Source organism: Pleurodeles waltl, chromosome 2_1 (assembly GCF_031143425.1).
Source record: "Pleurodeles waltl isolate 20211129_DDA chromosome 2_1, aPleWal1.hap1.20221129, whole genome shotgun sequence".
NCBI classification, from domain to species: Eukaryota; Metazoa; Chordata; class Amphibia; order Caudata; family Salamandridae; genus Pleurodeles; species Pleurodeles waltl.
The window spans coordinates 109,502,962-109,530,468 of record NC_090438.1 but is presented as its reverse complement, the minus strand read 5'-3'; the positions used below and the strand labels follow the sequence as shown (position 1 = coordinate 109,530,468).

General features: G+C 47.7%; 1 protein-coding gene across 1 annotated transcript in view; it reads left to right on the top strand.

Moving 5' to 3' along the window:
* ATRX (ATRX chromatin remodeler) overlaps nucleotides 1-27,507 on the top strand; it is a 1,138,900-nt gene that overhangs the window by 1,100,631 nt on the left and 10,762 nt on the right. Inside the window, exon 34 of the mRNA XM_069211061.1 lies at nucleotides 11,140-11,268. Within this exon, the coding sequence (XP_069067162.1) occupies nucleotides 11,140-11,268 (129 nt within the window). The remainder of the gene's footprint in view (nucleotides 1-11,139; nucleotides 11,269-27,507) is intronic.

Sequence of the window (27,507 nt, the reverse complement as noted above, 5' to 3'; positions counted from 1 at the left end):
TGAAGCCCTCACCGACATCCTCATGGGTACTTGTCCTGACCCAACACAAGGGCTACTGTGAACAGGACTATCGCACACCGCCATCGGCCCTCCCTGAATGACTTTAAATTCCTGTCCCAACACCCCCCACCTCAGAGCCTTTGCATCCAGGCTTCCTCGTCCTCGGACGCATTCCCTTCCGCACCCACAGATAGGGAATCAAAAAGGTTGGAACAATTTGGGAAGATGATGTTTTCTTCCTCCAGTCCCTCGCTGCGGTCTGTGAACACCTCATGCCTTTTCAGCTGCTATACCCACTCACTGTGGGATACGGTTACGTAAGTTCTGCCGGTGATACCGGAGGAGGCCTGTGCGGTCGTCTGCCAAGCTGTCACCGATGGGAGAGATGCGGCAAGGTTCACGATCAGATGTGGGCTGGACACGACAGACTCTCTGGGCAGATCGGTTGAGACAACGGTGGCCTTGAGGCACCACGCCTGGTTATGAACATCTATTTTTTGGGGGGGATGTCCAACAGACCCTTATGGACATTCCCTTTGATGGCTCCCATCTCTTTGGAGAAGAGGTGGATTCTGCTTTGGAGAGGTTGAAGGACTCCCGGGCTACGGCTTTGTCACTTGGCCTTTCCACTGCTCCTAGCCCCCAAAAGTCTGCCTTTCGTGGCCAAGGGAGTGGCTCCCTGCCACGTCCCCATCCCAGCCAACGTGCCACCCTTGCTTTTCAGTCCGCTGCGTGGCCGGGGACACGGAATCCCATGTGGGTGTGGGACAGGGAACCAAAGGTCTGCCCCGTGCACCCCTGCCCCTGCTGCAGCCTCCAAACCCTCCTAGTCCATCCCCTCACTCCGATCCAGTTGGTAACAGGATTTGCCATCACCTGCCCCACTGGGAGCCATCACTACGGGCAGGTGGGTTTTGCAGATCGTTTGAAGGGGCTACTCCCTCCCCTTCGAATCTGCCCCACCAGCCATGCCTCCATCAATCAGCCATCTTCCGGAGGATCAGTTGGCACTGCTCCGCCAGGAAGGTGCCGCTCTCTTGGCCAAGGGACCCATAGAGAAGGTACTTGCACCAGAAGTAGGTCGGGGTTGTTATTCCTGCTACTTTATGGTGCCCAAAAAGACAAGGCCTTACATCCTATCCTAGACCTTCCGGATCTTAACTATTTCCTCAAGAAGGAGACATTCAAAATGCTCACCCTGGCTCAGGTCCTGTCTGTCTTGGACCCAGGAGACTGGATGGTAGTTTGGGGAACGCCCAAAATCAACCTATTCGCCAGCAAGTTGAACGCCAAATGCCAGTACTTCGCAAGCTGGCATCACCAAAAGGGATCATGGGGGAATGCGTTTTCCATAGGTTGGTCAGGAATCTTTGCTTACGCCTTTTCCCCAGTACCATTGATCCCAAGAGTCCTCCTGACAAAGAGGGAGAACCGTGCACCCTAATATTAATAGCTCCATACTGTCCTCGCCAACATTGGTTTGCAGAGCTGCTTCTTCTCTCAGTGAAGCCTTACATCCAGCTGAAACCATCTCTGCACTTACTGACAATGAGCAAAGGGCAGATATTGTATCCGGATCCTCAGTCGATGCGATTATCAGCATGGCTCCTGAGCACAGGGAATTTGCACATTTAAATATTCCACAGGAGTGCAGAGACATTCTGTCCAAGGCTAGAGCAGCTAGCATCAATAAGGATTTCTCTTGCAAGTGGAAAAGGTTTTGTTTGTGGTGTCACCAACAACAAATTGATCCGCTTTCCTCATCACCAGAGCTAATATTGCCTTATTTACTACATTTAGCGCAATCAGGTCTTGCGCATTCCTTTACAAAGGTGCACCTGGCGGCTATAGCATCTTACAGGCGTTCAGACTCTTCACATTCGTTGTATTTCTTTAGATTAATGAAACAGTTTCTGAAAGGACTTTTCAGAGCTTTTCCTCCATTCAGAGCTCCTCCTCCCTCGTGGAATCTGAATATCGTTCTAGCGCAACTAATGAAGCATCCGTTTGAGCCGATTCATCGAGCTTCGCTGAAATTCTCTCCTGGAAAGTTGCCTTACTGGTGTCCCTCCCATCAGCCAGACAAGTCAGTGAGAGATAGGCTCTTTCCATACAAGAGCTGTTTTTACAGCTCAAACATGACAGACTACTCTTACGCACTAACCCGCATTTTATCCTGACAGTCCCGTCGGATTTTCATCTGAACGAGCCCTTAGTTTTCAAAACCTTTTTTCCACATCCAGCAACTCCTGCGGAGAGAGCTTTGCACTCTTTAGACGTTAAAAGATGTGTTAAATTCTATTTGGAAAGGACTAAATCTCTAAATCAATTCTGCCATCAAGCAGCGGGCAAGCCTCTGCATTCATCTGTCCGTGCACACACTAAGAAGGCAATTTCTTCCTCTGCAGCGCTGTTTGCTGGGGTATTGCTGCAAGAAATTTGTAGAGCAGCGACGTGGAAAAGCTGCTATACGTTTACAAGACATTACTGTTTGGAAGCACTATCTCAAGGAGAGGTAGCAGTGGGTCAAGCAGTCCTCAGGAATCTCTTCCAATGAAGGTGAGCCACTTCTTTCATCCCTCCATCCTAATATCAGGTATGCACATTGTTTATGATTAATAGTTTCGGATTCAGATCCAATGCTTATGATTTTAAAAAAAATTAAAAAAAGGGGGGGGGAGATAGGGGAACACACAGAATTTCATTTGAAATGTTGCTGTGTATTAACATGTTTTCGGTAGCAAACAGGGCTACAATGTTTCAATGTGCATAGATACTGCTCGCTACTCTGATTCAAGCATGTGAATCTATGAAAGTTCCAATACTGGAGTAAGAAAATTAGTTACTTACCTGTAACTTTAGTTCTCCAGTATTGGAATCTTTCATCAATTTACATGCGACCCACCCGCCTCCCCGGAAAAGCTCACTTTCACCTCTCTCTTTCTCTCTCTCTTTTGTCATGTTATATGCACTTGTGCTCAGAAAATCTGAGGTACTGTAGCTTCTCTCAGGAGGGTTCTTGAGGGGGGTGTTGTCTGATTAGTGGATGCTCAAGTTTGGTCCTTTTTCTTAAAATGACTCTGATAGACCGATAAATTAAGAGGCCTAGGGCCCTTAGATTATATCTGTTTTAACACGACCTAGTTAAATACACCGGGGGCCCCCATATCGACAACGGGGAACGATTCAAGCATGTGAATCTATGAAAGATTCCAATACTGTAGAACTAAGGTTACAGGTAAGTAACTAATTTCCTTCCCTCCACCACAACGAGACCCGCACAATTGGGCTGTGATCCCAATTTTTCTGTCTAAGTCCTGGGTTTGTCAGAATGGCTCTGAGAATTCCGGGCCTCCAAGCGTCCCGCCTCTTCCTAGTCGGTTATGCCTGGTGGCTTTTACTGGCTCTGCAGTGTTAAATGAAGCCCCAGTGGGCCCAGCAGCAGAGCAACAAATCTGATTATATCCAGGTTTCCTAGGAGGCTGCACATGACTGACAGTGGTATCTCAACTGGAATTGGACCAGCAGCAGAGCCCTCTCCCACGCACCGCGGACGGTGATGACAGGTGTGTAAGTGCTGGCATGGAGAGTTCATTTCAGAAAGAGACTTGTCTTCGCTTTAACCTTTCGGAGCTGCAGACAGTCATGCCATCCATCAGAGGGAGGCTGATTCAGGTTCTCACAGACAACACCACTGCTGTGTGATACTACAGCAAGCAGGGAAAGGGTGGGTGCCTCTGCCAGTAGGTGCTTTGCCACAGGAGCTGACTGGAGTGACAGGGTATTTTCCTGGTGGTGAACCACCTGGCAGCATGTTTTAATGTGAGGGCAGATGAGCTCAGCCGGTGGAAGATGAGCTCAGATCACATGTGGCGGTTACACTCTGAGGTGGCACAGGGCATCTTCCAGCAATGAGGAGACCCCTGACTGAATGTTTTTGCCATAGCACAGAATATACAGGGTCACAATTTTTTGCATGCTGCAGTTTCCAAGAAGACTCTATCTCGGAGGCACATTCCGGATAGAGAAGACTGTGTTACTTATGTACACTGTTCTGGTGTTACCTTTCCTGCCCAGAGTTCTGAAAAAGATCAGGAACAAGACATCCTAACGACTCCAGTTTGGTCAAGGAAATTGTGGTACCCAGACGCTCTGGTCATGAACACCTGTCCTCTGATCAGACTAATGCTTTGGGAGGACCGCCCACCTATATGTGTGACACTTGTTGGTATGGGACACTTCTGTACCTGACATTATTATAAAGAGTTGGTAACTGGAACTTTTTTTTATTTTTGCCAGGTCCCTGCTTGTGTTGCAGTACCATCGTAAGGAATGTGGTATTTGTCTGTTTAGCAATAAGTACTATTACTCTCTTAGTGAGGATTAAGATTTTTTTTAGGTCCTCACGAATCGCCGCTAGATCTTTAAGACTATTAGAGCGAGAAACAGGTTGAGCAGGTTTCAGGGTATGTAATGTAGGAAATAACCACACACAACCCCCTTTTTGCAGATGCCTATAGTTGAAGTGTGAGGCATACATCAGACTAAGTTGCGGGAGAACCAGAACATTACATCTTGTTTATCCTATCTCTGTTTTTAATCTTGACAGGGGTGCCAGATTAGAATGAAGGTTTTGTCTTGTAGCCACCCTTAGTCAATTTTAATATTCCCATTTCATCCAATCCCCCATTCTTGCATTCATCTCCGGCAAAGATATCAAAGATCTCCCCTAAAGAGCCCTCTTGAGGGGCCTGTCGGGCATTGCAGGGCCTGCCTGGCAAGGCGCATGGCCCAGTGATGAAGCATGTCACTGGATGGTGAGTGATGGCCCTTGTTCCTAGTACATAATGCTTGCAAAGACCATGTGACTCCTGCCTGAGTTGGTTGCATGGAGCCTCTCTCTTTGGATCTGTGCATATCATGTTCTTATGCCTCTATATGACCCTCAATGCAATTTCTGGCATTGGCGATGCCAATGATGGACATGGAGCTGATCAACACCACCTAAGATCTTGCAGGGTTATTTCCTGAGAAAAAACTCCAGTTCCAGAGTGACACCTGGGGAAGTTCTACAGCAAGGAATCTGCAACTTAAAATTGTCTCTACCAGATAAGGCATTATCAAAGGTAAGTAACTTGTTGTTAAGGATGGAAAGGAAGGATGCAGCCAAGAAAATCTAGCGCTCTGGCCTGGGTTTCAAGGTTTCGGTTGCCGTGCTGTGGCACCAGTGTTGTCATCTATAGGCATGACTGGTTATGTTATACAGTATTTTCTAGAGACGTCCAAGCTTCCCTGATGGGGCATGTCCTTCTGTGGTGCAAAGCTTTTTGGTGAGGAGGCTGATTTAGCTCTGGAAAAGTTTAAAGTCAGCTGTGCTATGGCTCACTCGCTGATCTTTCCAGCGTGCGTGTACCACCAGCAAGATTCAGAGTTACAGGGTTACTCCAGGGACTTTGTTTCCATCCTCGACAAAGTCATAGCCTATCCATCTGTCCATAATGAATTTGTAGACCTCAGGGGCCCAGGCTGTGCAAAAGGAAGCGTTCAACAGCAGAAAACATCCTGCACCTCTTCTACCAGCACTGAAACCGCCATCTGACACAGAGGAGACTGTTCATTGGAGCCATAATTTACACTGTCTCTTTGATGGGTTTTCCACAACTGAATTGAGTCCGGAGCTGCTGGTTCTGCCTCAGCAGTTGTGCGACTGCTCGGCTTGTTAGGCTCTTACGTCCTCATGGTGCCCTTCACTCTGTGACACATGCATACTATTCAGTGAAACTTGTATCTGCTACAAATATTCAGGGTGCCTTTTGGACAGCATCCACATTTTAGGGCACCTGCAGTTGTTGATGGACAAAAGCTGGCTTTGCAGATGACCGTTTAACTCGTCCTGCCAATGGCCACAGTGGTAAAAGATGCATGTTGTCTTTATTGGGGATAGCGTCTGGATGAAGTGGAGATTCATGGCCTCTGATCCTCAATGGTTGCCACATAAATCTGTTAGAGCTGCGTGCCATACAATTGGCCCTTTAGGTGCTTCTGCTATCAATCAAGGACAAGTCAAATAGAGGTGCTCTCCTACAACTTAACAGCTATGTAGTTCTACAAAAAATATGGCATTGTGGGCCCACACAGTCTCTGGAGACACTAAGCTGTGGAGTTGGTTACCACTCAGTGCGGTCTTGCTGTGAGTTATTTAACAGGTTCCCTCAGCATTAGTGCAGATGGCCTCATCAAATATCATCTTGTGGAACACAAATAGTGCTTACATCCTGAAGAGGTTCAAGGGATCTTTGCCTAATGATGAATATTTTTGCTACCTCTGAAAATGCTCAGTGTCTGGGATTGTGCAGCTTCCAGGTAGCACCTCAAGGATGTGTGTGAGACTCAGTCTGCCTTTGGTGTGTCTCAGCCTTCTGTATTCATTTGCTGCACTGCTTTAGATCCTGTGCATTCTGAGGAATGTGAGGCAGCACTGATTGTAGGTCATCTCTGTGAATAAAGATTGTCTTGGAGGGTGTGAGGCCACACATTTCTGAACTTAAAATCTGCCCTGCCCTTAAGCTCTTATTTCAGAAGGACCTTCACTCCCAGCAACAGGACAGTGCTGCATCCAGACCTATACAATCTATACATTCATTCAAGGAGATAGAACAGAACTAGTTCAGGGACTGACCTTTCGGCAGAAGTATTTGCACACATATCCTCCTCCTTTGCAGAGAATAATTTGGGCCTTCACCGGCAAAGCTGTCTGGTGTACTGTTTGTCCTATCCTTAGCCCAGCAATTATTTGCTTTGGGCAGAGTTAAAGGATATTTATCTGCCCTTTCTCCATTTACCTGATTATATCTTAATATTCAAATCAACTGTTGTGATGTGTTTTCTAAACAAAAAAAGGCTGCCACGTATTCTTCATGCTCCTGTTATTTTGTCACAGTTTGACCTCCATTTTGGCCTGATCTTTCCCATGTATGTCATTGCAATCACTTCTGCATGCTACCCTAGCAAGCTTCAGGATTTGTTGGTCCATCCGCCATATATTCTTCCCAGACAAGCTGCTTCCTAGGACATAAGCTTCCTGTGGGAGGCTGGCTCAGTTATTGGTGTACACCTATGGTGTGTCACCATATACTGAGCCTAAGCAACCCTTAGTGATAGTGAAAAGATGTCCAGATAGCAAAAGCACTACAAGGGTAGCTGAGATGAGCAGCTGAAGCGTATCCAGGAGGAGTATAAAGCACTTGCATTACCACATTCGTCAGACAGTAACTCACTCAAAAAACGAGTGTTGCAAAAATAAAGGATACTTTATCACAGCACTACTACTAGACTAGCCTTGGTGTATCTCCCTTTGGAGATATCTACACACAATGTGTACACAAAATAACCACCAAAAATATCATAACAATATACAGGGCCCTATGGGAGGGCCAAACCATATACTAAAAAAGTGGAATGTGAAATAGTGAACCCAACCGAGGTTAAGTGTAGTAGTTAGCTGGGGGCTTAGGGCAGATAGAAACACCAGAGGTAGGTACAGTAAGTGTCCCCAGCAATCAGGTGCAAGGAAGCTACCCACCCACTTGTCCCATAGGCTATCACAAAGGGTTGTGGTTGTGATTCATGGGATTCAAGACCTTTCCCAGTGGACCCAGCAGACAAAAGGAAGGTTGGAGAGGACCCCTCCACCCCAGGATACCCAGAAGATAGAGTACATGCACCAGGGGACTCAGATGCAGATGGGAGAATGGACTCTCTCTGAAGCCAGTGGATGCCTGATTGTCCAGCTGCTGTCAAGACCCATGTACCAAGCCGGTGGAACCCAGGGGACGGATTCTGGATGTGGAGGACCCGCAAAGGAAGGCAACAGAGTCCAGCACCCTTGGAGGTGCTCAGGTGGTGCAGGTGGCAATGACCACCTGAAGGTGAAGTTCCTGCAACTCAGTGGGGGAAGGTGTCCAGCTGCGGGAAGTTAGGACCTGCAGAAGATCCTAGGACTCGCCTATGAGCTGTCCCTCAATGGTTGCCCTATTGCAGGAGGGTCAGTGACCAGCCATTTCCACAACAAGCACTGGTAAATCAAGCAGGGGTTGCAGCCGGATTGCAAAGTTTTGAGGACCAGCAAAGGTCAAGGAGACTCTATCCTTGAGAGGGAGTTAAGGCTAGCCCTCAACACGCAGGAAGGCCAGCTGAAGTCGATGGAGCCCACACAAGTGTCCCACAGGCGAAGGACACAGGGAGTCACAAGGAGGCCTTATCAGCACAATAAAACAGAAGTCCCATGTCACAGGAGCTGGGGCTTCTTGGCACCTGAAGATCCCTTGGAGGAAGAATCAACCAGCCTTGGCATGTGCAACAGTCACAGTGCACAGGGGTTCCAGTCTAGTGGCAGGAGCATGGGCCCACAGACTCCCAAGTTAAAAGACAAGCAGAACCCAGAGGAAGCCACAGACTCACGACCTGTGAAGCAGGATCTTCAGATGTCCTTGGGACAGCAGACTCCACCAACCGGTCGACGTTGTCTTGAGGTGCCTGTGGATGCATGGGAGTGACCCCTTTACTCCAGGAGAAATGTCTTCATGCTTCCAGTTGCAAACAGAGTCCTTGTGACCCTGGAGGATGCACAGCTTTGGATGTTGCAGAATTCTTGCATGATCCGGAGAAACAATGTTGCAATGGGAGCCTTCCCACCAGAAGCAGACTTGTTCGGTTTCACAGCAGACCAGCAGCAGTTCCAGAGGCCAGGAAGAGTTCCTTGAAGAGTCTTGCTCGAAGAATCTGAGGAGCCAACCGTGAGGGAGCCCGTAAGTAACCTGAAAAAGGGGTTGCTCACTCCCTTTAGTGACCCACCTATCAGGGGGTCAGGGACATCATCATCCTGGCCTAACAGGTCATATGCTTCCGGGGGCTTCTGAACATCTTATTTCCAAGATGGCAGAATCAAGTGGCCACCTGGCAGAGCTCTGTGCACCACCCTAGATGAGGAACTGGACAGGTGGGTGGTCACGCCCCTTTAGTTTGTGTAGTTTCGCGCCAGAGCAGGAACCAGGGGTTCCTGACCTGATGCAAATCGGATTATGCAAGGAGGGCACCAAATGGGCCCTTCAAAGCAGTCTTCTGGCACTCAGAGGCCACCCCAACCCATAGACACCTAATACACAGGGGGAGGTAGTCTGACCTCTCCCTTGCAGGAAACCCTTTGTTCTGCTCACCAGCAGGAAGGCAGAACAGTGGGGTCTGCAGCAGCGTGGGCTCACAGCTAGTCCCTGTAAGGCTTCACAGGCAGAACTGGGCGATCCTCTAAGGAACCCCCAGAGTACATGGTATTATGCAACTAACCCTGGAATCAGTGTAGTTGCATGATCCCATCATGTTTGATACCAAATATGCCTAGGTTTGGAAAAGCCATTAAGTAGTTGAACAACTCGGTTTGACCATTGTCCACTGCATACCTTAAGATGGCTTCCCCACACATACAGAGTCCAGAAATTGGCCTGGGGTGTGTAGTGGCACCCTGCTCATGCAGGGGTACCTTTACACTTAGAGACAAGCACCTTGACCTTCACCAGATGGGTGACTTATAATGTCTAAGGACAGTGACCAGTTTTTGTGGTGAAAGGGTGCATGCACTGGGGGTAAAAGGCTTACCAGCAACCAAATTTATGGGAGAGACCTCTGGCACTGGGGTCCTGGTTAGCAAGATCCCAGTGCACTATAGTCCAAAAAATACTGACACCATGCAAAGAAAAAAGTAGTGGTGGGGTACTACAACCAGTACCCAGCTTACTACACGTCCTTTCTTCCACAAGTGGTGTTGCTTTTTATGGGTGACAGGTCTATTACACTTCCCATGTTCTTTTCCCCTCCACATCCTTCTAATGAAGAGGAAATGCTTTATTTATTTAGTTAAATATTTATCATGCTCTTAGCTTCCATATTGCTAGGACTAACAAGTGCCACTTTAATGATCAGCTGTTCATTGGCTTCAGCGGTGCAATGAAAAGATAAGTGGTTCAGAAGTCAACTTTTTCTCACTGGGTTTCCTCTGCTTTTATCTGTTAAGCTCTGACCAAGAGGGATCTTCCAGAAGGCCTGAATGCTCATTCCACTAGAACAAAGCCAGCAACAATAGCTCTGCTTTGGTGTGGGTTTCGACATCTGCCAGGCCATTTTTTGGGTTTCCATCCATATTTTCACCAGGCATTACTGCATTGATTATAAGGTCTGCGGTGAGCATAATTTTACCCCTTTGCTTCTGCGGAACCTCTTTGTGTATGCCCAGTACTCAGACCCACCTTCTAGAAGTGAGAAAATGGCCTGACTTAAAAGGGGAGGAATGTGTTGCTGGAGCCATCCATCAGAAAAATAGGGTATTAACCTTTTGGACTTTTAATTTGCTTACTGGTCGTGCACACTGCCTGCCTCCCCATCCTATGGAGTGGACTTTACGAATTAATGAGAGTTTGTTGCCTGTGCCACTTTAGTTGGTCCTAGCCTTGTCGCCACATCCTAAACATGGAAAAGCTGAGCTTATGTCCTAAGAGGGTGGAGTTACGATGAATGCTAATGATGCCACCTGCCGAAATGCAGGATTAGTGGAAGCTTTTCTGTGCCCAGTCTTTGGTTCCAGGGAGGAATATAAAGGGTAGATTATCCACATGAAAGCACTTTACCAAAGGTAAGTAACTTAATAATTTTAGCATATCAGTGAAGGGAGAATCAAAATGTGTTCACTTGCTAATAACTGGGGCATCTTTTGATGAATTCACATGACATTTTCAGTCTTCGATGGATATGACATGTTTTGTACAGATTCTTCATGGAGGGGGATATAGTTAAAAACGGAAGCAGGTAAAACTTCTCATGCTAATTATTTTGGTCCTGTTTAATTAATGCACCTGTTTCTACAGGCTGTTAGGTTAATAGCAGTGCATCAATTTCAGGTTTCAGTGGGAAGCTGAGTGCAAAGTTAAAAGGGCATTGAAAATCTTTGATTTGTTTATAAACTGTTCCCTGTTATCTTTAATGTTTTGTCTCTTTATGAGCTAATATGCATGAGAATCAGAGTTGCTAGTTACAACATTTTCTTGCAAACCTTTAACATATTAATTAAATCAATGTGCAAATATTTTCTAGAGAAAAGATAATCCCAGTTTGACGGATACAGAAATTCGTAATTTGGCAATAAACAGACAGACAAATCTAGAGATAGAAATACAACGGAGAGAACAAATTTACAATGATGTCTTATCAAAACAGCAGATGGTAAGAAATCAGACCTTTTTTTATATTTTAAAGGTAGCAACACTCTTATAAAATAAAATAACCTTTATTTGCATGATAATTTTATGATGTGCTCCAAAGCCAAAAACCTGAGATATGCCCATTAGACATACCAGTATATTAATATACCAAATGTCTCACAAACGATGGCTGGAACAAAAAATACTGCACTTATCACTCATGTGTTTGTTACATTCTAAAAAAAACTGAAATTTGGGTGCACTAGTATGAGGGACCAGCCACCATAGACTCTCTGTTAAGCAATCACCTTGCTCATAAATATAATTAAATATTGCTCAGCACTCAAAATCAGATCACCAATGCAGTATTCATTTGCACGTAATATATACCACTTCTCCATGTTTCAGTTGATTGTAGCCATACCCAGTGCGCTCTGCCCCCCATTGGGACATCATCAGGGCTCCTTTCAGTTAAATTTGATAAAGTCAAAACAATGTATTTTATCCCCTCCTCCCCCCCATGAGGTGTTAGTAATCTGGTATGGTCCCCCAATGTTATAAATGACATCTCTTGCAGCATGGTGTTGAAGTCCCAAGAGGGGACGAAACATGTTGGCTAGGGCTTCAATCAGAATGATTTTATGATAAGATGTGAAATAAAGAATAGAACAGAAACTGCACATAGGGTCTTCTGTTTTATTGAAACATGGACTTTGGTTTATATTGGGTATGAATTAATATTGCATTGGTAATCTGAGTTGGAGTACTGAGGAATATTTCACAAAATTTGAATGTCACTACTGTGATAATAGATATACATGCTCTGCATACTCCTGCTTTCTAGGGTTGGGTGTGAACGTTTGCTAGTTGTTTTTCTCCAGTTATTTTTGGGTCTGGAGGGTGCGAGGCCTCAAATTTCTGACCTTAAAATCTGCCCTCCCTTCCAGCTCCTCATTCAGAAGGACGTTCACTCCCAGCAACAGGACGGGGTGTTGCACCCGAACCTGTACAATCTATTCATTCATTACAGTAGATTGAACCGAACTAGTTCACGGGCTTTGACCTTCCGGCAGAAGTGGTTGCACTTTTCTCCTTCTTGTTTGCAGAGAAGAATTCTGGCCTTCACTGTGACTCTACCCTTAGCCCACAATTCACCAGGACAGACTAGACCTCAAATGTTATATTTTCGGCTATTAGGTTGGGATATTTGAATGTATTTCTCTAGGACTGATGACCTGCTTTGCTGGGACCTTTGGTGCTAGCTGCCAGGACTTCGACCCCAGCAATTGGAAAACTTTTGCAGACTTGTCTTCGCTGCTAGACATCAAGACCTTCAGTTCCATTGACCCACATTAGACCGCAAAAGAGTGCAATTTGGAGCAGCATCAAGTCAGCTGTTGTGCGGAACCAAGTCATAATTGTAGAAAGACTGTAGATATGTTATTTCAGTTTTGCCCTAAGTGTAATGCCAGATTCCCCTGGTCAGTCCAGCATGGTGTGCAAACTGTACTTGTCCGCCGACCACACACATCCCCACCTTCTTGTCACCTCACTGCTCCTCGTATTCAAGACACACACACTCGGACCAAGGCAGCCTGTTCAAACCTTAGGTAACTATGCTAAAAGCCTGTTGAGTTTGGAAAAGAAGGATGATCCTTGAGAGGATTATCAAGATGACTGTCCGGAAGACTCAGACTGAAACTCCTACCAATCAAGGTTTCCACTCCGGACAACACCACTGTACCAGATAATTATCCTGCGAGCAGCTTAGCACCACAATTTGAATTTACATGCAGTATAGGAAGAGAATTACTTCTTGGTGGAGGCATCATCCAGGAGTTAACAGTCTGTCCAGTACTTCCCCATGCTCCACAGCATTATAAACCTCAGCAGAAAACGTTAAAGACCTAGACAAGGGTAGAGATGTCACCCCCATATTGAAAAGAAATCCAAAGCAACCTAAGATAACACAATGAATATTAAAGCCATGTCCAATCTCTCACACTAGTGGACTCAACAGAGGCGACACAAGATGTTCCTCCTCCATATAATTAGAGTATGAGGATTGAAGCGGCCTGCAAGCATGTGGCTGTGAGGGCGACCACACACTGGAGAATCAGCAGTTCGGTCAGACTACTCCAGATACAACTGCCATCATGGGGTGGAGGGGCAGGTGGTCTGGCGGGGTGAGGGACACTGGGACGAGATGTAGGAGCTAGTCAAACACCTCATTGAAGTCCATCTCAGGAGTAGCCACTGTGGGCAGAAGGCAAAATCATTTCCAACTCCAACAAAATGTGTGTGTTGGACTCTGCTGACAGTGCCTCATGAAAGATTCAATACCAGCTTCCTACTATGGTGACGGGGCTGGTTGAGGATCTCGGCTTCAGGCCAGAGGTGCACCAGCATATCCTCAATGTACTCTTTGATATAAGGCATCTATTCAACCTCCAGGGCATGGGGGACTGTCAAGGCAATGGACGCCTTATAGACCTAAACACCCAGGTCTGTTGTGAGAGCAGCAGGCCAGAGGAAGAGCTAAAATCACATTTCCGTCCCTACAGGGCCTGCCATTTTTAGGGCTTGTTCTGCAAGCTCTCGCAGTGAAGTCCATCCCAACCAAGAAATACTGATGGCATTCCCAAAAAAAAAAAAAAAAAAACTGCTTTCCCTTTTTCAGGCTTGACATTCAGGATGAGGATAGTAATGAGACTTTTGGGGACAATGGTTTCATGCACTGCAATAATACCTAATAAAAGTCTGTGCATGCACCCCTTCCCAGAATATATAGAGGGGCATTTGTCACAAGTGGAGAGTAACTGGAAAAATCTAGTATTGGTACATCCTGGGACTCTGTGCACCCTTCTATGGTGGAACAACAAGAACTTGTTGCTGAGTTGGCCTTTTCTAGAACCATCTTTGCAGGTGACCATTAGTACAGATGCATCACCAATAGGGTGGAGTACCTACCTTACTCACATAACTGTACATGGTACGTGGACGTACAGAGTTATATCTCAGCTACCAGCAAATTATGACTACCAGTCTTGCTCTAAGAGCTTTTTACAGACTCAGTTAAGGCAAAACAATCTTCATAAAGACAATATTAAAGCAATGTATTACATCCAGAATTCTGAGCATGCGTTCGCCCCAGTTACCTACACTGGCCCAGGACATCTCATTGGGCCAATAGGCATCCTGTCAGCACCAAGCAGAACATTTGCACTGTAGGAAGCTGGATCTCTGTATGATGCCATAAAAAGAAGTACACACTGCAGAGTGTCCAGTGGATCCCCAATTGGTTTGCAGAGGCAAAAGTACATAGGGCTAGTGCTCTTTTTGTGGTAGTGTGGGTGAGCAGTTAGACTTATCAGAGGGTAGTGCTAATCTTTTGTTGTACTCACAGAGGCAATAAATGAAATACACACTCAAAGAATAATTCAGAGACCAATTTAGAAAAATAATATGTTTGCTTTTATATGTTTCAAACCCAAGAACTTCATAATCAAGTAAGTACTTTTGCAAGCATAAATTATTTTCAGAACCAAAAATCAACACTTGTAAGCATAAGTACTTCGCAGTTTCAGAAATCAACTCTTATTGCAATGCTCAGAGTTCTTCATTGTTAACCTATGGAAGAAAACAATGTTCAGTAAACAGGATTAACAATGAAATATGGGGCCAATTTCAGAGTGTTAAGGTAAGTACTGGGCACTGATCAGAACCACACCATCAGGTCACTCCCACAGCACTGGGGTGCAGGATTCAGTAAGGCATCCTTTGGATGTTGGTCCTCCTGCAGACAGCCTGCAGGCTCTGGCTAGGAAGCCAGTTGGGGACAACAAACAGGTAGTTAGTAGACTTGGGGTGCTTGGGACGTAGGTGCACCTTAGGCCCTTTTCTCCAAGGTGCAGGGGCGATGGCTGCAGGGCTGTCCTTAGACGTCTGGTTTCTCTGTCCGAGAGCACTTGCGATCAGGGGGTGCTGTGTGTTAAGGCTGCAAGCGTCAACTGGGATTGCAGGAGGTTTGGGGGGGTCGGAGAATCAGGGTGGGCTCGAGCTCAGGGGAGCCAAGGGACGTCATTGGCACGAGTACCCACCTCAGATGGGTTCAGGGGCGACGGGTGCAGTGGTTGCTGGAGGTGTTAGGTTTTCTCTCACCACAAGGCTGCAGAAGAGGGGGCCTACGTGCAGGGGCTGCAGGCGGCTTGAGGGAGTCCAAGATGGGTGAGACCACACTGGACTCAGACTCTGAGGAATCTTGCAGGCACCATTGGTTGGCTTCACCTTGGGTTGTGAACATTAGGTGCAGAGGTCACTTTGGGTGTCCAGTCCTTCCTGTTCCGGAGGCTGCAGAGTCCTTTCTTGAGTCTTTGTTGCACAGCAGAGCCGCTGCTCACTTGAGTTTTAAGTCTTTATTGAAGGACGGCAGGCCTCCTGGGTTTCTTGGAGGCTCAGCTGCAGGATGAGTCATCTTTTTGGGCAGAGTCTGTCGGTGTCAGCAGGCAGGCTGGTGGGCCATGCTCCAAGTCAGCTGCGGTTTCCTTTCCTCTTCTGCAGGTGCAAATCTTCTTCGTCCTTTTCTTCTTAGGTCGTCAAGATCTGAGCCCTAGAATTCAGGGGTGCCACCTATATACTCCATTACAGGGAGTGCCAGGTGGTAGCCAGTGGGCTAACCACCTTTAGGGTGACTGCACCCTTCTTGTGACCACTTACACTAGAAAGTGGTCTGAACCCTAACTCTAGTGGCCTAATTCCTCCCAAACAAGATGGAGGAATTTAAAAAGTAGTATCCACCTTAGTCCTAGTCCACCTTAGTCCTAATCTGACTAATTTTCCCACCTGTGCTGCTCCCAAAAATTGGGTCAGGACAGGGGGGAGGAGTGGGGGGGTAGGGGAGGGGGAGGGATTGTAGGTCACCTTCACTATCTGGAGATACCTGGGTTGCATTACAAAGGCAGCTAGGCCTTTGAGCCTCCCTGCCCTGGAATGTCCATCCTGCCTGGGTGAGGTGGCTAACGCCCCTGCCCAGCGCAGGAGGTGGCTGAATTGGTCAGGACCAGTCAGTCCACCCACTAGTAGCTGGTAAGTTTTTCAGGGGGTACCTCTAAGGTGCCCTGTGGGTGCAAGTATTGGTGAATCCAGCACTGGCATCGGTGTGGGGCTCCCCAGTACAAGATGTTTTGATGCCAAACACCCCTATATTCAGTGAAGCCATCATGTAGCTGGGGAACTCGAATTGACACGTGTCCAGCACCTATATTTATAATGGCTTCCCTGGTCACTTACTGTTGTCTGACTATCGACAAAGGCATAGCACAGGCATATCTGCTTGTGCAGATATGCCCTCACATGTAATATAATACACCATGCCTTAGGGCTGTAAGGCCTGCTAGAGGGGTCCCTTAGGGTGGCACAATTTGTGCTTTAGCCCTTGGGTACCCTCTTTAGTACCCCAGGCCGTAGGTTCCAGGGGTACCATTTGCTAGGTATTTACAGTGGGTGCTAAATGTTTTCCCAGTTGGGGAGGGGGGACGACTGCAGTTTTAGGGAAATAGATCTGGCACTGGGGACCTGGTTAGCAGGAACCCAGTGTTTTTCAGTCAATATATTACAGAAGAAACCAGGCAAAAAGTGTTGGCGGGGGTCAAAAGAGGTACTTTCCTACATACCTGCCACTGCTGTCCCACCTCCTCCCCCCCCCTAAAATGAAAAGAACCCTAAAGAGAATTAAATTAACCCTTCCCAGGGGAGTCTTCATCTTCTAAGTGGAAGAACCTGCAAAGTTCATCTTCATTGGCACGGTCGGTCCCAGGTCTGTGTTCCACTGTAAAGTCCATTCCCTGTAGGAAGATGAACCACCTTAACAGTTTGGGGTTTTCACCTTTCATTTTCATTAGCCATCTGAGAGTCCTGAGGTCAGTTTGAACTAGGAAGTGAGAACCACAGCAAAGACTTCACTCTCAATGGCACTCCAGCGCAGCTCTCTGGAGAGTAACCTGCTGCTAATGAAAGCAGCAGTTAGGTCATGGCCATCCTCATCGATTTGGGGCAGGACAGCTCATATCTCCTGTTCAGAGGTATCTGTCTGCACTGTCATCTGCTTGGTGTAATTTGGAGCTTTAAGAACAAGTGCTGGGCACATTGTTTCTTTCAGGGTGTCAAATGCCTTTTTACACCTTACTGTGCAGTTTACTTTCATAGGCATTTTCTTGGAGGTCAGTTCTATGAGAGGGCCACAATGGTGACATGTCCTCTCACAAACCTCCTGTGGTACCCAGTCAAGCTAAGGAATGCGCTGACTTAAGTCTGGGTGTTGGAGCTACCTAGTACAGAATTGTCTGCATCTTGGCTTGTAGTGGTTGAACTTGTGACCCCACCTACAAGGTGGCGCAAGTACACAATCTTGCCCTGCCCTATCTGGCACTTGCTTGCCTTGGTAATGAGGCCTGCCTTTTGCAGATCCTCAATGACCTTTCCTAGGTGGATCAGGTGATCCTGCCAGATAAAGCTAAAGACAGCAATATCATTAAGATATGCTGCACTAAAGTCTTCTAACCCAGCAGGGACTTTGTTCACCAACCATTGGAAGGTGGCAGGGGCATTCTTCAAAGCAAAGGGCATTACAGTAAACTAATAATGTCCATCAGGAGGGGAGAATGTTTACTTCTCTTTTGCTCCAGAGCTTATTTGGCTGCCCCTAACCTGTCAATCAATTCATCAGCCCTAGGAATTGTTTGAGCATCTTTTTTGGTTACAGCATTGAGACCACTATAGTCCACCCAAAACCTAATTTCTTTCTTTCCACCCTGTGAATGAGGTTTGGAGACTAAAACCATTGTGTTGGTCCATGGGCTTTCAGACTGCTCAATGACTCCAGCACCTTGCTGACCTTAGCTTTGATGCTCTCTTTGACATGATCAGACTGTCTATAGATTTTGTTTTTGACAGGCAAGCTATCCCCATTGACCACATCATGGGTACACCAGGTACTCTGACCAGGGGTCAAGGAGAATAACTCAGCATATTGATGCAAGACTTGCGTGAGATTGTCTGAAAAGACCACTCCCTCCACTGAGCCATCTTGTGGGTTGCTGGAGAGAAGATCAGAGCGTGGTACACTCTCAGCTTCCTGTCCCTCATCAGTGACCATGAGCATGGTAATCTCAGCTCTGTCATGATAGGGTTTAAAGCAGTTTACATGGATAGCCCTTTTGGAGTTCATGTAAGAGCCAAAGTCCACTAGGTATTATGACTTCCCCTTTTCTCTCTAGGATAGGGTAGGGCCCACTCCACATGTCTTGGAGAGCCCTAGGAGCCACAGGCTCCAAAACCCCAACCTTCTGCCCTGGTTGGAACTCAACTAGTGCAGCCTTGTAGTCATACCAGAGATCCTGGCTGGCCTCTAGGCTTTTTGGGCTTTCTACCTTGTAAGGAAATGCCTCCTTGGCATGGTTACCCCCTGACTTTTTGCCTTTGCTGATGCCAAGTTATGATTTGAAAGTGTGCTGAGGCCTGCTAATCAGGCCCCAGCACCAGTGTTTTTCCCTAACCTGTACTTTTGTTTCCACAATTGGCACACCCTGGCATCCAGGTAAGTCCCTTGTAACTGGTACCAAGGGCCCTGATGCCAGGGAAGGTCTCTAAGGGCTGCATCATGTCTTATGCCACCCTAGGGGACCCCTCAATCAGCACAGACACACTGCTTGCCAGCTTGTGTGTGCTAGTGGGAATAACTGCCTATAGGTATAGATAAGTCACCCCTCTAGCAGGCCTTACAGCCCTAAGGCAGGGTGCACTATACCATAGGTGAGGGCATAAGTGCATGAGCACTATGCCCCTACAGTGTCTAAGCAAAACCTTAGACATTGTAAGTGCAGGGTAGCCATAAGAGTATATGGTCTGGGAGTCTGTCATGCACGAACTCCAAAGCACCATAATGGCTACACTGAAAACTGTGAAGTTTGGAATCAAACTTATCAGCACAATAAATGCACACTGATGCCAGTGTACATTTTATTGTAAAATACACCCCAGAGGGCATCTTAGAGATGCTCCTTGAAACCTTAACCGACTACCAGTGTAGGCTGACTAGTTCTAGCAGCCTGCCACACACCAGACATGTTGCTGGCCACATGGGGAGAGTGCCTTTGTCACTCTTTGGCTAGTAACAAAGCCTGTACTGGGTGGAGGTGCTTCCCACCTCCCCCTGCAGGAACTGTAACACCTGGCGGTGAGCCTCAAAGGCTCACCCCCTTTGTTACAGCACCCCAGGGCACTCCAGCTAGTGGAGTTGCCCGCCTCCTCCGGCCACGGCCCCACTTTTGGCGGCAAGGCCGGAGGAGATAATGAGAAAAACAAGGAGTCGTCACTGGCCAGTCAGGACAGCCCTAAGGTGTCCTGAGCTGAGGTGACTCTGACTTTTAGAAATCCTCCATCTTGCAGATGGAGGATTCCCCCAATAGGGATAGGGATGTGCCCCCCTCCCCTCAGGGAGGAGGCAAACAGAGGGTGTAGCCACCCTCAGGGCTAGTAGCCATTGGCTACTAACCCCCCAGACCTAAAACACACCCCTAAATCGAGTATTTAGGGGCTCCCTGAACACAGCAAGATAGATTCCTGCAACCTAAGATGAAGAAGGACTACTGAGCTGAAAAACCTGCAGAGAAGACGGAGACACCAAAATGCTTTGGCCCCAGCTCTACCGGCCTGTCTCCCCACTTCTAAAGAACTGCTCCAGCGACGCGACGCGTTCCACAGGGTCCAGCGACCTCTGAAGCCTCACAGGACTACCCTGCATCTAAAAGGACCAAGAACTCCTGAGGACAGCGGCTCTGCTCCACAAAGACTGCAACTTTGCAACAAAGAAGCAACTTTGAAAGAACACACGTTTCCCGCCGGAAGCGTGAGACTTTGCACTCTGCACCCAACGCCCCCGGCTCGACTTGTGGAGAACAAACACTACAGGGAGGACTCCCCGGCGACTGCGAGACTGTGCGTAGCCAGAGTTGACCCCCCCTGAGCACTCACAGCGACGCCTGCAGAGGGAATCCCGAGGCTCCCCCTGACCACGACTGCCTGCTTCAAAGACCCGACGCCTGTTAAAGACACTGCACCCGCAGCCCCCAGGACCTGAAGGATCCGACCTCCAGTGCAGGAGCGACCCCCAGGTAGCCCTCTCCCTTGCCCAGGTGGTGGCTACCCCAAGGACCCCCCCCCCCTTGCCGGCCTGCATCGCTGAAAAGACCCCTTGGTCTCCCATTGAAACCTATTGCAATCCCGACGCCTGTTTGCACGCTGCACCCGGCCGCCCCCGTGCCGCTAAGGGTGTACTTTTTGTGCTGACTTGTGTCCCCCCTGGTGCCCTACAAAACCCCCCTGGTCTGCCCTCCGAAGACGCGGGTATGTTTTGGGCACCACTTTGACCTCTGCACCTGACTGGCCCTGAGCTGCTGGTGTGGTAACTTTGGGGTTGCCCTGAACCCCCAACGGTGGGCTACCTTGGACCCAACTTTGAACCCTGTAGGTGGTTTACTTACCTGCAAAACTAACAAACACTTACCTCCCCCAGGAACTGTTGAAAATTGCACTGTCTAGTTTTAAAATAGCTTATTGCCATTTGTGTGAAAACTGTATATGCTATTTTGCTAATTCAAAGTTCCTAAGTGAAATACCTTTCATTTAAAGTATTGTTTGTAAATCTTGAACCTGTGGTTCTTAAAATAAACCAAGAAAATATATTTTTCTATACAAAAACCTATTGGCCTGGAATTGTCTTTGAGTGTGTTCCTCATTTATTGCCTGTGTGTATGTACAACAAATGCTTAACACTACCCTCTGATAAGCCTACTGCTCGACCGCACCACCACAAAATAGAGCATTAGAATTATCTCTTTTTGCCACTATCTTACCTGTAAAGGAAACCCTTGGACTCTGCATGCTATTTCTTACTTTGAAATAGTACATACAGAGCCAACTTCCTACATCCATGTACTCTGTCATCCTGGAATGAAGGCCAAGTACTTAGTCCACCATGTCCTGTTTAGGTTCTCTGGGAGGTCTCTCCCATCCCTCCTTTACAAGACAAAGTGGTACCCGTACAGGATTTGCAAACAGAAGTTAGTTAAAAGGGGTAAAACCTACTCCCTTCTGGGGCATTTCCCCATAAGCAAAAAGCAGGCATGGAACTAAGACATCCCAGCTCCTTCTGTTTTTTTCAGGGAGTCCACCAATCATGCCTTTTAATGTCTTGTTGAATCTCTCAACAAGGTTATTGGTTTGTTGGTGATTGGGGGTAGTAAACTTATAGGTCACACCACATTCATCCCACGTGTGTTTCAGGTAGCTTGACACCACCTTCTTTGGAAAGCCCACTCTGGTAAATATGCTAGTGGGGCCCTTACTACTTCAGGGGCAGTAGTAGTCCTTAGGGGAATTGCTTCAGGATACCTGGTTGCATGATTCACTACAACAGTATAAATCTGTTACCTGATGCAGATGGAGGGTTAAGGGGACCAACGATGTCAATCTTTAACCTTTAAAAGGGAACCCACCACCACTGGAAGTGGAATTAAGGGGGTGTAGGAAGTTGGCTCTGTATATACTATCTCATGGTAAGAGAGAGTGTGCACAGCGTCCAAGGGTTCCCCTTAGAGGTAAGATGGTGGCAAAATTAAATTATTCTAATGCTCTATTTTGTGGTAGTGTGGTCGAGCAGTAGGCTTATCAGAGGGTAGTGTTAAGCATTTGTTGTACACACACAGGCAATAAATGAGGAACACACACTCAAAGACTTCGCTGCACAATTAACTGCTTAGAGTAATCTGAAGCTTTCAAAACTGGTGCTGTACACATTGCTTGCTTCAGGGTGTCAAAGGCCTTTTGACAGTCCACGATCCAGTTCACCTTCTTGGGCATTTTCTTTGAGGTAAGTTCTGTGAGGGGTGTCACTATTGATCCATATCCCTTCACAAATCTCCTATAGTAGCCAGTCAAGCCAAGGAATGCCCTGACTTGAGTCTGGGTTTTTGGAGTTACCCTTTCCAGAATAGTCTGGATCTTGGGTTGGAGTGGCTGAATTTGGCCTCCACCTACAAGGTGTCCCAAGTAAACCACAGTACCCTGCCCTATCTGACATTTAGATGCCTTGATACCGAGGTCTGCTTCTTAGACCAGGTGATCCTGCCAGTTGGAGCTAAACACAGCAATATTATCAAGATAAGCTGCACTAAAGGACTCCAAGCCGGCAAGGACTTGATTCACCAACCTTTGGAAGGTGGCAGGGGCATTCTTTAAGCCAAAGGGCATCACAGTAAACTGGTAGTGCTCATCAGGTGTAGAAAATACTGTTTTCTCTTTTGCTCCAGGTGCCATTTTTATTTGCCAGTACCCTCCTGTTAAGTCAAAGGTACTTAAGTATTTGGCAGCACCTAATTTGTCTATTAGCTCATCTGCCCTTGGAATGGGATGAGCATCTGTCTTGGTGACAGAGTTAAGCCCTCTGTAGTCCCCACAAAACCTCATCTCACTCTTGCCATCTTTTGTGTGAGGTTTGGGGACCAAGACCACTAGGCTAGCCAAGGGACTGTCAGAGTGCTCAATCACTCCCAACTCCAGCATCTTGTGGACTTCCACTTTGATGCTTTCTTTAACTTGGTCAGACGGTCTGAATATTATGTTTTTGACAGGCATGCTGTCTCCTGTGTACATATCATGGGTACACAGGTGTGTCTGACCAGGGGTTAGAGAAAAGAGCTCAGCAAACTGCTGGAGGACTTGCCTGCAGTCAGCCTGCTGTTGGCCAGAGAGGGTGTCTGAATAGATGACTCCATCTACTGAGCAATCTTTAGGGGCAGTGGAGAGGAGATCAGGGAGAGGTTCACTCTCTGCTTCCTGGTCCTCATCTGTAACCATTAACATGTTTACATCTGCCCTATCATGAAAGAGTTTGAGGTGGTTCACATAGATTACCCTCTTGGGGGTCCTGCTAGTGCCTAGGTCAACCAGGTAAGTGACCTGACGCTTGTTCTCTAGCACTGTGTAAGGGCCACTCCATCTGTCCTGAAGTGCCCTGGAATCCACAGGCTCCAGAACCTAGACTTTGTGCCCTGGTTGGAATTCAACTATTGCAGCCTTTTGGTCATACACCAACTTCTGGAGTTGTTGACTGGCCTCAAGGCTTTTGGATGCTTTTTCCATGTACTCGGCCATCCTAGAGCTGAGGCCAAGCACATAGTCCACCACGTCTTGTTTAGGGTCATGGTGAGGTCTCTCCCAGCCTTCTCTAACAAGTGCCAGTGGTCCCCTTACAGGATGGCCAAACAGAAGCTCAGAGGGGGAAAACCCTACTCCCTTCTGAGGCACCTCCCTGTTGGTGAAAAGCAGGCATGGCGGGTATACATCTATAGGAAGCTGGCTCTGTATATACTATATCAAAATGAGATACAGTGCGCACAGTCCAGAGGTTCCCCAGAGGCTTGAGATCAGAGGGTAGTGTTAAGCATTTGTTGTACACACACAAGCAATAGAAGAAACACACACTCAATGACTTAACTCCAGACCAATACGATTTTATACAGAAAAATATGTTTTCTTCATTTATTTCTCAAACCACAAGATTCAATGTACAAGTAAATACATAAATTGAAAGGTACTTTGCATATATATAATCAGGACTTTGAATAGAGTCAACAATGTACACAGTTTTCTTTAAAATGGTAAAAAGCTATTTTAACAGTGGACACTGCAATTTTCAACAGTTCCTGGGGAAAGAAAATAAAGTATGTTTTTGAGATAAGTAACAAATGTACTGCTTTAGTCTCAGGGTATAGGTAGCCCACTGTTGGGGGTTCAAGATAACCCCAAACACCCAGCACCAGCAACACAGGGCCAGTTAGAAGGTCAAACAGGAGCCAAAATAACGTGGGCCTCTATGGAGACAGGTGGAACTCCAGTTCAGGTCTGTTTGCAGGCAAGTACCCACGTTGTCGAAGGGCAGTCCAGGGGGGTTTAGAGAAGCACTTGGGAGGGGGAAAAGGGTGGGGGGGTACAAGTAGGCACCAATCCCACACCCTCAGCGGCACTGGGGCAGCCGGGTGCAGGGTGCAAACAGGATGTCGGGTTCCCAATGGGACTCTGTGAGGGGACCCCGGGGATCACTTAGAGGCTGCAGGTAAGGCCCGGGGTGTGGGGTCTCCTGCTGGTCACTGCTGCAGCGGTGGCTGGTTTCTCTCGAGTCTGGGGGCTGCGGGTGCAGTGCTTCTCCAGGTATCTGATATCTTCGTCCCGGGAGGTCACGGTCAGGGGGGTCCTCCGGATTCCCTCTGCAGGCATCGTCGTGGAGGGTGAGCACTTGGTTGCCGTCGCCTGGGGGTCCTCTCTGGTCGGTTGGGCACCTGGACTCGGGCCGTGGACGTTGGGTGCAGAATGGTTAGGACTCACGCTTCTGGAGTGAGGTGGGAGGCCTTTAAAAGCAGTTTCTTCTTCTTTTCTTTTGGGACAGGTTTGCTGTCCTCAGGAGTTTCTTGGTCCTCGGTGATGCAGGCAGTCCTCTGGAGGTTTTCCAGGGGTTGCCGGACCTGCAGGATGCATTGCTTTTCTTTTTGCGGCTCTTTGAAGCAGGAGACGGGCTGGTAGGGCAAGGGCTGAGTCAGTTGTTGTCTCCTCTTCTCTGCAGGGTTTTCTGCTCAGCAGTCCTCCTTTCTTGAGGTCGTCAGGAATCTGCCGCCGTGGGTTCAAGGAAGCCCTTCCTAAATTTAAGGACGTTTTAGGGGTTAGAGGGCAGTAGCCAATGGCTACTGTCCCCGAGGTTGGCTACACCCTCCTTACCTCCACTCCCTTTGGGGAGGAGGCACATTCTTACTCCTATTGGTCCTTATCCTCCAAACCAAGATGGAGGATTCTGCAGGGAAGGAGGTCACCTCAGCTCTGGACATCTTAGGGGTCGTCCTGGCTGAGGTGGTCACTCCTTGCTGTTTTCCCCAACATTCCCGCTGGACTTGCCAAAAGTGAGGCTTTGTCCAGGGACGGGCATCTTCACTAGCTGGAGTGCCCTGGGGCACTGTAACTCGAGGCTTGAGCCTTTGAGGCTCACCGCCAGGTGTTACACTTCCTGAAGGGGGAGGTGTGGAGCACCTCCACCCGGGACAGGCTTTGTTTCTGACCACAGAGTGCACAAAGGCACTCACCCCATGTGGTCAGAAACTCGTCTGTACGTGGCAGGCTGGCACAGACTGGTCAGTCCTACACTACCAGGTTGGCTAACATACAGGGCATCTCTAATATGCCCTCTTTGTGCATTTTTCAATAAATCCCACACGGACATCAGTGTGGGTTTATTGTGCTGAGAGGTTTGGTGCCAAACTTGCCATTATGGTGCTGTGGAGTTTGTAATGACAAAATCCCAGACCATATACTCAGTATGGCTATCCGGCACTTACAATGTCTAAGAATGGACTTAGACACTGTAGGGGCATATTGCTCTTGCAGCTATGCCCTCACCAGTGGTATAGTGCACCCTGCCTTAGGATGTAAGGCCTTCTAGAGGGGTGACTTACCTATGCCACAGGCAATGATTTTGGGGGCATGGCACCCTGAGAGAGGTGCCATGTCGACTTTGCCTTCTTCTCACCACTAGCACACACAAGCTGCAAGGCAGTGTGCATGGGCTCAGTGAGGGGTTCCCCAGGGTGGCAAAATACATGCTGCAGTCTTTGGGGACCTTCCCTGGCCACAGGGCCCTTGGTGCCATGGGAACCTTTTACATGGGATTTAACTGTGTGCCAGGGCTGTGACAATTGTGGAAACAAAGGTACAGTTTTTAGGGAAAGAACACTGGATCCCAGCACACTTTCAATCAAGGTCTGCATTAACACTAGGCAATTAGTGGGGGGCAACCATGCCACAGTGGCATTTTCCTACAACATCCCACCTCCTTTTGAGTTTTTCAGCGAGCCCCATGATCATGCCCTTCAATGTCTTGTTGAATCTCTGAACAAAATTGGTTTGTGGATGGTATGGTGTGGTGAATTTGTACGTCACCCCACACTCATTCCACATGTGTTTCAGGTAATCTGACATGAAGTTTGCACCCCTGTCAGAAACCAGCTGTGGTAAAAATATTGCACGGACAGTAGTATACCTAAGGGGAATTGCTTCAGGGTATCTGGTAGCATGAACCACTACTACTAGTATGTATTGGTTTCCTGAGGCTGTGGGTGGTTCAAGTGGATCCACTTTGTCCACACCAACCCTTTCAAAGGGAACACCCACCACAGGAAGTGGAATGAGGGCGGCCTTTGGGTGGCCACCTGCCTAGCCACTGGCTTGACAGGTGACACAGAAGCTACAAAACTCCTTTACTTTCTGGGACATATTGGGCCAATAAAATCGATTGTCTGCGCCACGTTTTGGTTTGTCCCAAATGCCCAGCTAAGGGGATGTCATGGGCTAAAGTGAGTATAAACTCTCTAAACTCCTGAGGCACTACCACTCTCCTGGTGGCACCAGGTTTGGGGTCTCTGACCTCAGTGTAAAGGAGTCCATCCTCCCAATAGATCCTGTGGGAGTCACTGACATCACCCTTCTTCTGTGCAGCAGCTTGCTGCCTTGGGCCTTACAGAGTGGGACAAGTTTTTTGTCCCTGGCACAGCTGTTACCTCAAGGGTCCTCCTGGGCCCAAAGGCTCTACCTGATAAGGCTCCAGCTCCGTGGACTCAGTTCCCCCAGGGGATAAGACATCTTCCTGAGAAGAAAGGTCTTGTTTATTTTGCTGTTCAGAGGCTGGTCCCCCAGTCCTCTTAACTTTTCTCTTGGAAGGTTGGTCTATTATTCCAGGCTCCCAACACTTCTTTTTTCACCCTGTGCTCTGCTTTGTGCTCTGGTTTTCACACACACCAGTTCAGGGATTCCCACCATGGCTGCATGGGTTTTTAGCTCTACCTCAGCCCAAGCTGAGGACTCCAGATCATTTCCTAGCAAACCTTCCACTGGGATTGCAGAAGAGAGCACTACCTGTTTCAGGCCACTAACCCTTCCCCATTCTAATGTCACCTAGCCTGGGATGGACTTTACTCACATTGTCAGCAGTGGTATTTGGATATGTTTGTCCAGCTAAATACTGTCGTGGGGAAACCAGTTTCTCTGTCACAGTGGTGACACTGGCACTTGGATCCCTCAGGGCTTCTACCTTTGTCCCATTGATTAAGAGCAGCTGCCTGTATTTTTGCATGTTAGGCAGCCAGTGTGGATGTACCCACCCTAC